The sequence below is a fragment of the Zingiber officinale genome, chromosome 8B, assembly GCF_018446385.1.
Source record: "Zingiber officinale cultivar Zhangliang chromosome 8B, Zo_v1.1, whole genome shotgun sequence".
Lineage (NCBI taxonomy): Eukaryota > Viridiplantae > Streptophyta > Magnoliopsida > Zingiberales > Zingiberaceae > Zingiber > Zingiber officinale.
The window spans coordinates 3,127,504-3,140,101 of record NC_056001.1 but is presented as its reverse complement, the minus strand read 5'-3'; the positions used below and the strand labels follow the sequence as shown (position 1 = coordinate 3,140,101).

The window sequence follows — 12,598 nt, the reverse complement described above, 5'->3', positions numbered from 1 at the left end:
CTGATGGTGTTGCATCTTGTTATGTTACTTTGTAGCGAAAATTTTATGATTCCTGCACCTTTTTTTCTCTCTTTTTTTAAAAGTTGACAAATGACAGTGGATTCCTTTTTCTGAATTAATCTCCACCTTGCATAGGTTGTATTTAGTTACAAACAAGTTTTGACAGGATTTTAAGTATTCATCTTTCTTATTGTTCCTTTTGTCTGTGTAGTTAGTGTTCTAATTTATGTTATATTTTGTTACTCTCTCTTCATGCTTAATGTGAGTTGAGAAAGTGCTTGGCAGGAAATATTTGCATATATGATTCTTTTCTCTATTATCTTTCTTTCTCTCTAATTGTTTCCTTTCCTAAGTAGGAAACTGACACTAGAGTGCTTGTCCATCTTGACCCTTATCTTCTCATTTGACTATATTCCATATCTTGTAGAGAATCAAAAGCACACTATTGATTTCTAGGAGAGAAGCTAATCCTATTGTGGATATTAACCAACCCTTTTGTTTCCATTAGAGATGGGAAAGTTTCATTGGAGTAGGGTTTCTAGATCATTTTGGACTACTTTTGCTACATAAGTTCTATTATATATAAGGGGAGTTTTGCCGCAACTGTAGAGTTGTTGCCATGTGACTTGGTGGTCACATGTTCGAGTCACGAAAACAACCTCTTGCAATGTAGCGTAAGGTTGCGTATAATAGACAACTCCCTGGACCTCGTATTGGCAGGAACTTTATGCAGCTGTCCTTTTAGCTCTACTATATATGTGGGCAAAACAGGTCCTATCTATGACCATTGACATAGGCTGTTAAAATGATGCTAACAAATTATTGTGACTTTGTCTTAGGCTTGTTTCTTTTCTTCTGGTTCTCTCATTTTCGTTTGTCCCTACCCCTAATTGTGTTGTTGGATTCATAATCCAACTTCTAGAATAGAAATTATCATTGGGTCTTGAAAATAGATGGTCTGCATATTGACCAACTATGGACTATTATTCATATCATACAGGTCAAGATAATGCAGTTGGAGATTTCAAACCCATGATTATTTAACTGACATAAAAAATTCACGAAATGGTATGTACTGTCATGTGTTTATGACAACATAATCTCAATACAATCATGGTGTCCTGCCTAGCATAAGTTACAGATCAACTTATTCGAATACCTTGCATGGTACGTTTGAATCTGTTCATCCATAGACTTTTAGATTGGAAGTAATGCTTAGATTTCTTAAGCTAATAAATCGCTGAATCCTCAAACCCCTTATTTGCTTTTAATACAACAACCATGAGTCCCAACTTGACTCTTAGTAGTTAAGTTAATTCCAATGATTATTGAGAAGTTGTTGATTGCTTAAATTAATCTCTGTAATATACATCAGATATAGGTGAAATCTAACATTCTTTGTTACTTTTTTATTAGTTGTTACAACTAGTGAGAGAGGGGCTTAATGAAGAGGACAATCCTGTTCTTACTTATGCAATAGAGCTGAAACCATATATTGAAGAACCAATGACACAGACGCTAACACCTTCGCATGTTAAGGTTGACTTTTGCCCTAGGATACGGCATGACTTTGTTCTTTTGAAGCTTGAGGCTGTTGATGTATATTGGGATACCTTAGAGTATTGCTTTGCAGCAGCAAATAAAGAAGCGGCTCGTCATGCATTTCCAGGTTCTTCTGTCCATGAGGTCAGTTATTTCGTCTGATCTGTGCAGTTTTTGGTTGTACGCTTTTGCTGAGTATTCCATTTATTTTGGATGAAAACATCCTAATCTGTTATTTTACATGATCATGTTTGTCAGTTGAGCTTAAATATGTTGTGTGCCCTTGAAATAATAATGTGTAGAAGTAGTTCTTAGTTGTTAACTATTTTGCTCAAACTTGTATGTCCTTGTTTCATGTCAAAAATAGAGCATGAAGATTAACTGATACCTCATTCACTGCACATACTTTTGACATCTCAATTAATATCTATTATTTACTTCAAAGTTTTATACATTGTTTCATGTCAAACAGAGAGCCTGAAGATTAGTGCTTCAAATGCACTGTGAATATTATACTACATCTTAAATTTAATTTCTGTTCTCGGTCCATCAGTACGACTTAGTTTTGAATTTTCTTTGTGAATATTATATTACATCTCATTTAATTTTCTGTTCCTGGTCTTATGGTGCCTCTAATGCACTGTGAATATTATATTACATCTCATTTAGTTTCTGTTCTTGGTCCGTCAGTACAATTTAGTTTTTAATTTTCTTTGTGAATATTATATTTCATTTCACTTAATTTTTTCTCAGTCCATCAATATGATTTTGTTTTGAATTTTCTTAGTTAAACTTTATGAATTGTTTGAAATGGGAGAATTAATATCTATGATGTGTTAGGCTTTTCAAACCCGTTCGTGGACTTCACTTCGAGTGATGACTGCAGAGCAACGGACGGAGCTTCTGAATCGTCTAAACACTGTTGATTCAAAGAAGAAAATATCCTTCAAAGAATGTATTAGGATAGCTAGGGAGTTAAATCTCACAGTAGAACAGGTAACCCTCTTTTCTGCTTTATTTAGTATTTCTAAATTTTAGAAAAATAGATGGAAGTAACCATATGTTGCACTCCATATAGGGTTGATGTTGAATGGTTATTACTTTTTCTTAGCATGTAACGATGTGAACATCTACGAATTAAACTATGGAGCATATAAATTAATTTTGCTCTTCTATCCTTAAAGCAAATACCAATACGTATCATATTGTAAAAATTTTCCATGGATAGTACAATCTATGTTTAGTACAATGCATACACAATGGAAATTATAACAATCTAAACTCAAAACACAGATGACCAACTATGAAGATCTGAACTCAAAGCATGTAGTTAAGCCACTAGTTAAGTAATGCCTAGCTAACCTTGCAACATCCAGTACAATGTGCTGCTTTCCTGCCCTGGTTAAGCAAATGAATTTCGTATCTGAAGTCAGCTGAATTTTTGCCAATCATTCTTCCAAGTGTTCTGATCTAGCAGAATCTAGTTTGTTCCTAACTCCTATTATTCTGTAACTCTTCAGTGCATTGCTATACCTACATTGTCCATTTTTCTACAACTATAGATTGCAAGGATCTCGCTTTATCTAACTTTATAATAAGAAACAATAAAAAGAAAACTCTGTTTTTAGTTGTTCTAATCAAGTTAATGTTGATCTTACCACATGTTTGAATTCTCATCTTTGAGCTATGTGGATGCATTTGCACTAGACTTTAGGTTATCTTACCAACTGCCATAAACAAATCACATCTATTCTATTCACTATTTGTAGTCAATCTGTGATACAATTAGCAAAATGTGTTTATTGTTGTACAAACACATAGAAACCTTCCTTCTTTAGCCTATAATACATTTGTTAGAAATGAGTCCTGGATGTTAATCTTCAGTGTACAAATATTCACGCCTGAATTTATGAAGTCCTCTTGCGATGAAAGTAGATGTGATTGTTGCTGTAAAAAAAACACATGGAAAGTTTCCATCTTTTAGTGTATAACACATTGTTACATATGTTTTATGGATGTTAATCTTGCATATACAATTTCACATCTGAATTTATGAAGTCCTCTTTGACAAGTGGTTTCAGATCTGGCATTTTGTATCTGGGTCGACAGCTTTGCAAGATCAAAGGCTATTCTTTCAGATTGGCCAAACTAGATTAGTCTCGTTTATCCTTAAATGCACAAGCTGTTGGGACCCGATGGTCGGCTAGAAGGGGGATTGAATAGCCATGCACAATTAAAAAAAATGAACCTTTCTCGGACTTAAACGAACACTTGTATAAAATAAAATAAAGAAATAAACTAAAAGATGAGGCTCACAGATTTTACTTGGTTACAACCGGAGAGGTTGTCAATCCAAGGAAATGAATCGCATTAAGTATCTCCTTCAGGCGGAGAAGTCTCATAGAGCAGTGAAAAGCACAAAAAGATGAAGCTAAATTAACAAAGTGAAGCACACAAGTGTTGTAACTCAAATTATTTATTGATGTTGAAGCTTCTAGACCAAGGCTATATTTATAGCCTTGGTCGGGGCGCTTGGAAGCGTTCCAGGCATCTGGAGTGGGATAGAAATCTATCCCTGACGCAACGGTTAATGTCCACGTCGATGGTGATAAAGCCTGGGTTTCGGGTGCCCGGAAGGGTTCCGGCCTTCCGGGCGCCCGGACCCTCAAAGTCAATCCCGTTGACTTTTTCGGTCCAGGCCCTCTGCTCCGGTGCTGCTCACCTCGTTCTGGGTCTTCCGCTCACTTGGGTGATTTCGGCCAACCGAAATAAGGCTCGCCCGAACCCAATTTCAGTCTTCTCCTCAAGCAAACTTTCGCTCTGGCTTCTCGTCCCTCAAACGTCACATACGTTCTTCTCGTTCACCGGCGTACTCTTCCGCGGCACCTCGTCTCTCAGACGCGCCGAGCTCGTCGGCTCTTTCCCGTATCGTCCTTCTCGCTAGCCGCGTCTTCTGCTCAATTTCCTGTGCTCCTAAGCTCCTGCACACTTAGAAACAGGGATCAAAAACCAAGAGGACCTATCTTAACTTGTTTGATCACATCAAAATAACTTTGGGGTTCCAACAATCTCCCCCTTTTAATTGTGAGCAACTCAAGTTAAGCTAGGGTAAACAAATAAAGTTAAAGCAAAAATAAATTTTGCACTAAAGCACAAAAAGTAGAAAATTTAATATTTAGCTATCCCCCCTAGACTTAATCTTTTTCTTCTCCCCCTTTGATCACATAAAAAATGGGGTACCAAGAAAAATTTAAGAGTAATTTTGATTTTCAAAAAAAAATGTTATCAAGATTTGTTTTTTTTTAAAAAAAAAAATTCTCTGTGGTTTTAGAAGCTTTAAGTGTTGTAGAAAAAGTTTCTAATTACGAAAATTTTAAGTAGAAAAAAAAAATTCTAAGTTAAAAAAAAAATTTAAGTAAAAAAGAATTTCAAAGTAAACTCTGATTTTGGAAATATTGAGAACAATTTTGATAGTTCTAAAAATGTAAATGCAATAATTTTAAAAACATTTTCTAAGTAAAAAAAATGAAAAATTTTCTCAGTTAAACAAATTTTCAAGAATTAATTTTTGTAGAAATTTTGGTAAAATAAATATGATATTTTAAAAAAAACTTTTAAGTAAGAAAATATTCTAAAGAAAAATTTACTAAGTCCTCTCCCTTTTTTTTTAAGTTAAAAAGATTTGCATAGAAAAATTTTAGAATTTTCCAAAACAAATGAATAACTATTCAAAGCATTTTCAATTTTAATGCTCTATCAGTTAGTCAATTAAACATTTTATTTTAATATTTGGCTTTCAGGCTATGGCGAGACATTAGGTCTTCTTGGTTATTGGATCATCAATCACTTCTAGACAAAGCCGTATAAGAAAATTAAACGTTTAATTTTCTTGCTGAAAGCGCTAAGTCTAAATTAAAGTTTAAGTTAAACAATACTTTAGAACCCAATATAGGTTCCATCCAACGGGATTAATTAGGAATTTCTTCGGGACATATTTCTTTGAAATATTTTTAATTTGTCCTTTGTGATATCTAAAATATCAATTTAGGTTATTGAATTTTCTAAAACTTGTATTATATGAGCATGCAAGATTTTTCAAGTTATTTCTTTTTGCAAAATATCATTTTCTAATTTTATTTTGTCAAACTCTTCTAATGGACAAAATTTTGCTAAAATTAATTTTAAATTTTAAATTTCTTTTTCAAGTTTGCAACAATCTTTGGTTAATACTTTCACAAATTTAAACAACTTGTCAGGTGGGAGAGATCGTACCTGACTTACCTTATTTACTTCGTTATCCGTAGCTCCCCTTGAATTGTTGCTTTCTTCCGATGTAGTTTCTCCTTCATCGATGCTCTCGATGCTCATTTCGGATGAGCTTGCTTCGTGTTCATCTTCTTGATGACTTGCCATTAATGCAATCCGGAGAAAGCCTCGACTTTCGATTTGGACGACGTATCGTCCCACGTCGCCTTTAGAGTCTTGTACTTATTCGTTTGGACAGGTTTCTTTCCTTTGTCCTTGTCCTTATTCCTAAGCTTGGGGTAGTTGTCTTTGACGTGCCCTTCTTTGTTGTAATGGTAGCATCTGATCGTCCTTCTCTTTCTACCCTGCGGATGGTTAGTCTTTCTTGATTTAAATAACTTTTTGAAACTCTTTACCATCATTGCCGTTTCTTCATCCTTGAGAGAAAATTCTGAATCTTGTTCGTCCATCCTTGTCTTAAGGGCAATGTTGTGCGTCGGTTCCTTCTTCGTATCTGCACATCTCGACTCATGGATTTTAAAAGTTGGAAAATAACTCTTCTAAGGTAACAGTTTCTAGATCCTTAGAGATATAGTAGGCATTTACTAATGATGCCCATTTCGTATTTCTAGGGAATCATTAAGTGCGTACCTTAGCGAATCTCGGTTGCTTACCTTTTCTCCGAGATTCGAAAGTCCGGTGATGAGCTCCTTAATTCTCGAGTGAAGGTGTGCTATGGTTTCGTTTTCTTCAAATCGGAGGTTGGTGAGCTAATTGCGAAGTAGGTCCCATCTCGCAAGTTTCGCCTCCGAGGTTCTCTCGTGTAGTTCTAGGAATTTCTCCCAGAGCTCCTTTGCGGACTCATAAACTCTGATCCGGTTGACTTCTTGTGACGGTAGTACGCTTAGCAGATGGAACTCTGCCCTGTCATTTGCCACGTAGTCGACTTGTTTCTTCTTCGTCCATTGATACTTTTCCTTGCCCTCGGGTGTTTCAAAACCAAATTCCATTATTAATGATAAATCAAAATTGATTTTGAAAAATACCTCCATTCTCTTTTTTCAGCTTGTGAACTCCCCGTCAAACTTCGGTGGATAGATGTTCCATCCGACCATTGATTCGGCGCTTCGATCGGCGGTTAGTCCTCCTGAAGTGTCTTGGCTCTGATACCACTTGTTGAGACCCGATGGCAGGCTAGAAGGGGGGTTAAATAGCCCTGCACAATTAAAAAAAAATGAACCTTTCTCGGACTTGAACGAACACTTGCATAAAATAAAATAAAGAAATAAACTAAAAGACGAGGCTCACAGATTTTACTTGGTTACAACCGGGGCGATTGTTAATCCAAGGAAATGAATCGCACTAAGGATCTCCTTCAGGCGGAGAAGCCTCTTACAGCAGTGAAAGCACAAAAAGATGAAGCTAAACTAACAAAGTGAAGCGCACAAGTGTTGGAACTCAAATTGCTTGTTGATGTTGAAGCTTCTGGACTAAGGTTGTATTTATAGTCTTGGTCGGGGCGCTTGGAAGTGTTCTAGGCGCCTGGAGTGGGATAGAAATCTATCCCTTACGCAACGGTTAACGTCCACGTCGATGGTGATAAAGTTTGGGTTCCAGGTGCCCGGACCCTCAAAGTCAACCCCGTTGACTTTTTCGGTCCGGGTCGTATGCTCCGGTGCTACTCGCCTCGGTCTGGGTCTTCAGCTCCAACTCCGCTCGCTTGGGTGATTTCGGCCAACCGAAATAAGGCTCACCCGAATCCAATTTCGGTCTTCTCCTCGAGCAGATTTCCACTCTGGCTTCTCGTCCCTCGAACGTCGCGTACGTTCTTCTTGTTCACCGATGTACTCTTCTGCAGCACCTCGTCTCTCAGACACACCGAGCTCGTCGACTCTTTCTCGTGCCGTCCTTCTCGCTCTTCCGCTCGACTTCCTGTGCTCTTAAGCTCTTGCACACCTAGACACAGGGATCAAAAACCAACAGGACTTATCTTAAATTATTTGATCACATCAAAACAATCTTGGGATTTCAACACAAGCATCTTTAATTAAGTGAGAATACACTTGCTTCCATTTTTTGCTAATGTTCTAAATGACATTTGAGGTGGCGCCTAGGTGGGAGGCAGACCTCAACTGCGCTGTGAAAGGCAGTGGTTTAGGCGGCAGACAAAGTCAATGTAGGCCTCCTTTTGCCTCAAACAGTTGTCGTCGCCAGCTGCTGCTTGCCCCTGCTGCCGCTCGCCGTCGCCGCCATTGCAAAAACCTTACTCTCAATTTCAACGTTTCGACTTTAGATGCGTCGTCGAATTTGGGCTATGCGTCCGGTCTTGTAACCGGGCTTAGGTGACGTGTCCGGGCTCGTGCAATGGGTCTGGACTCATCACTAGGCCCATGTGACGGGTCTAGACTCGTCACTGGGTCTAAGTAATTGGACGCATTATCTGGGTCTGACGACGTGTCTTACGTCGAAACGCGGTTTTTTTTTTTGAACTTAGGATTTAATCAAAACTTTAGATTTATAATTTTAATCAACTCCTGGTTATGATTGAGATAATTTAAATAAACTTAATTAAAGTCTAATAAAATTATCCTATATATATATATATATATTTTAATTCTAATTATTATTTATTATTATTATTTTTTAAAAATATTTAGATTAATTTTTTATTTTTAGTTAATATATTTTATAGTATTTTTTTTTCTATTTTTTATCCTTTAGTTAATTTTTGATCTTTTAGTTAATATATTATTTAATTATGTATAAAAATAATCAAAACAATTCAACTAGCTAGGCGGTAGGCGACCGCCCGTTTCAACATTGTTTTTGCAGATATATGCTTCAAATGACCTCAAATGATCATTCATCATGCCTAATAGGTAACAGAAATTAGGCTAGTAGGGAACCAAAGTTGGATATGCGGTAGAAGCCTGTATTTGCTTAGTAGGGAACCAAAGTTGGATATGCCGTAGAAGCCTGTATTTGCTAATGGCCAAACAAGCTCATTCTCTTTAAAATGTACCTTTTCCTCAACATTTGAGTTGTTTTGTTAATGTTAAGAAATGATAATTTCTGTGGAAATTTGTTTCTTTTTCATTACAAATTTCTTTTGCATCTGCTTCACTAGACACATGGTAAAACCATTCCAACAAATTTAATATTAATAATTTTTATAGTCTAATTTCTTCATCTATATGGAGTTCCATTTGTCCAGGTACTTCGATTTTCATATGACAAGCGTCAATCCCGTCCTAAGAGATATTCTCGTAGTTTAAAGTCCACAGAGCATGCAAAACATATTGATAAGTACAATTCTGAACTGTTTGGTAGGAAGAGGAAGAGATCTTCTACAGGTGGGTCCCAAAAATCTTCTCCTGAACAAATTGAGCCTCCAAGTTGTAGCAAAAAGAAAGTACATATTACCCTTGGGATTGGCAGCCAAAACAATTTTTTTTTTTTTGATTTTCCAGATGCAAATGAAAATCACCTTTCAGATTCTAGAGATCATGAAAATGGTAGAAATCTTGCTATTCTCAGTATTGTTCATGCTAAAAGATTCTTCTGGAATGATAGATTGGACAGGTATGAACATGGAATAACAGAGGTTGCTAAAGTATAATTTTCTGATCCCATTCATTTCTATATAATTCTCCTAAATCCTTGACAAGGTGGCTTTATTTTAATGTTTTTTGTTTTCTTTTATGGGGCTGTGATTCTTCTAGTCAGCTAGTGATACAATATGCAAGACAGAGGGCAATCCTTGGAACTAGATTTTATCGAGTTGATTGGAGGTCTCTTTCTGGCCTTCCAGCTCTCCCTCTCACCTGTGGTAGAAGAATGGCTTTGTTGAATAGTAATAGCAATGTCAGAAGAGCAGTAATGAGATTATGCAACCTCCTAGGTGTACGCTATGTTAGGTATCTGGAGAAAGCACGCATGGAGAAGGAACCTCTCTCTCAAAACTTTTCACGTAATCATGACAGTGGTTCACAACAGAGTTTACCTCAATACTTCTGGGATAACTCTGAAGATCCTGATGTGAGGACTGCTGTTGATGAAGTTCTTCAATACAAAAGGTTAGCAAAGTTTCAGAATGTTAAGAGACTTGAACACAAGCATCGAAAAGAATGGCCAGACATTTCTCCAACTGATGCCACAAGTTCATGCATCCAAAAATTGGTATGCAGTGTGTTGTTTCTCTGTTTCATTGTGATTTTTAATCAAAGCTCTAAACTGGTTGTTCAACTTATTCTGTCTCAGCCTGCATCCACTGAACACGAAACTGTTTCCAAATGTGATGGAAATAAATCTCTGAATCATATATCTAGGCACCAAAAAGTAAATGTTGTATCTACTAGTCCAAACAGGTCAAGCTCCCGACATTCTCATGGAAACATTGCAAAGATTCTGAATAGCAGGTATATCATGATGAAGAGGAAAGTATGTGAGTCATTGGCAGTTTCAAATGCTGTCGAACTTCTTAAGCTTGTCTTCCTTAATACGTCTGCATCACCTGAAGCACAAAGCTCTTTAAGAGCAACTCTACAGCTTTACTCCGAGCATGAAATATTTGCTGCATTTAACTTTCTGAAAGAAAAGAACTTCCTTGTAAGTATTAGATCCTTCCCAGGAATTATGCTGATTTCTAATATTTACCTGATTTACTACATGAAATAGTGCCATGAATAGTTCCTTGCTTGAATCAAACTTTCTAACTTTGTCACTTCAAATTTGAAACCTTTACCTACTTTTTTTTTATATAAACTCAGCATTAAAAAGATGAACACCTGTGTGGTAGTTATTTATTCTCATCTTATTCAATAGTCTTGAGAGGGCTGTCTGTGGAATGGAATTGGAGTGAAAGTGATTAATTTCATGTTACTTTTTAGTCACAGATGCAATATTGATACATTCATTGTACATATTTCCCAACTAATGCAATCAGATTTATGGTCATATATGACAAATAATGTTTTCATGTCTTGAAGTCATATGGACCAGTTAAACATGGAAATGCTCAGATAGGATCCCTGTTCCATTACTGAATAAAGCCGATATAAGAATTCTAACTTGATTGTAACTAGAAGCCTTGAATTATTACGTATGAAAACTATAATTGCAAGAGACTTCTAATTGCATGGATCCACACTGCCACTGAGATACAAAAAACCTAAAGTATCTGTTATATCAGATCATTATGATTGATGACATTGGAATCAGTAAAAAGTTTTAAAAAGAATGGAGAAAATAAAATGACGTCTTTACTTTTAGCATATGATGTTCAAAAATTTAAGAAAGATGTATAAAATGCTCATGAAATACTAGTTATTAGGAAATAGGAATATATAGATCTCGTGGATTTATTAAAACGAAAGAACATATTGATGTAGATATCTTTGGTAGGATAAAGAGATAATGGTTTATATGAAAAATAAGCTTCTACAGTGTTGTGATTCTTCGGTTCAAATCAAGGAAAAAAAGTTCTAAGATGCTTGTACAGGTAACCAAATTTCATGGATCTTAATGTTGGGCCACAAGAAAGCAATGCCTATGAAATGCTATTGTAGCAGATATGAGAATGATGTTAAAATAGATGTGAGGTTATTACAAAGTAGAATCTAAAATACCAACATAAGTGCAAATTGGTTAAGGATTAAGATGATATCAACATATTCAAAGATACAAGAGATCTAATAGGGAGACAAACTGAATCAATTAGAAACAAAAGTGATAGGGATAGAGAGAAAAAATGTTATTTAATGGAATTAAAAGTGATTTTAAAAAGCTAAATATTACTAGCAGCATAGTCTTAAATATCTGTAGGGACTGAAGAAGCTCTATGTAGCTGACCTCAAATGACTATGAGTCAGAATGTTTCTATACTTGTGCTTTCATTTTTGTCTTTAGGATGACATTCTCTCTTTTGACCTGTTATTTAGCCTATCCTTGATAAGGTTTGAGTGATTCTGGAGCTCAGAATGACTGAAACTGAATATGTGCGTAATGTATTTGTTAATTGAGATAAAAAAGAATACACCAACTTTATTGAAGAGTGAGGCATATTTATATACAAACTAGGAATTTAACTTAGGAAACTATAATTAGGCTAATTGACAATTTAATTAATTGGTTGATATATTAAGTAATATATACAAATAATATGATAACTGTTAAAGCATAGATATTCAGCATACCCAACTTGTTACAAAGATAATCAACCTGAACCTCATTTAAAGCTTTTGTGAAGATGTTCCCGAGTTATTATTCAATCTTCACATATCCGGTAAAAATCAAGCTTTGTTGAATTTATCTCACGAATAAAATGACAATCAATTTCAATATGCTTAGTTTGCTCGTGAAACACATGATTCGATGCAATATGAAGAGCAACTTGGTTATCACACCACAGTTTTGCTGATATTGAAATTTTAAGTTATACTTCAGTCAAGAGTTGATATATTCACATTATCTCACACATAGAGTGTCGACTCTGGATCGTGATACAACATTTTGCTTCTTACGCTTCCATGAAACTAAATTTCCTCCAACAAAGATATAATAATTTGAAGTAGATCTTCTATCCATTTTAGAACCTACCCAATCTGCAATATGAAAAACATTCAATATGAGTGTGTCCATGATTTTCATATACAATATCCCGTTCGGGTGTTCCCTTTAAATAATACAAAATTTACTCTAACGTTGTCCAATGATGAACGATTGGAGATGACATAAAATGACTGACAACACTAACCGAATATGCAATATCTAGATGAGTTATGGTAAGGTAATTCAACTTCTCAACTGACCT

The 12,598-nt window shown here is 35.7% G+C and overlaps 1 protein-coding gene across 2 annotated transcripts in view; it reads left to right on the top strand.

Moving 5' to 3' along the window:
• Window positions 1-12,598, top strand: part of LOC122016821 — a 31,416-nt gene that overhangs the window by 12,815 nt on the left and 6,003 nt on the right. For both annotated transcript variants that reach the window (XM_042574234.1, XM_042574231.1), the window contains exons 9-14: window positions 1,417-1,686; window positions 2,383-2,538; window positions 9,002-9,140; window positions 9,258-9,369; window positions 9,510-9,966; window positions 10,048-10,395. In XM_042574234.1, the coding sequence (XP_042430168.1) occupies window positions 1,417-1,686; window positions 2,383-2,538; window positions 9,002-9,140; window positions 9,258-9,369; window positions 9,510-9,966; window positions 10,048-10,395 (1,482 nt within the window). The remainder of the gene's footprint in view (window positions 1-1,416; window positions 1,687-2,382; window positions 2,539-9,001; window positions 9,141-9,257; window positions 9,370-9,509; window positions 9,967-10,047; window positions 10,396-12,598) is intronic.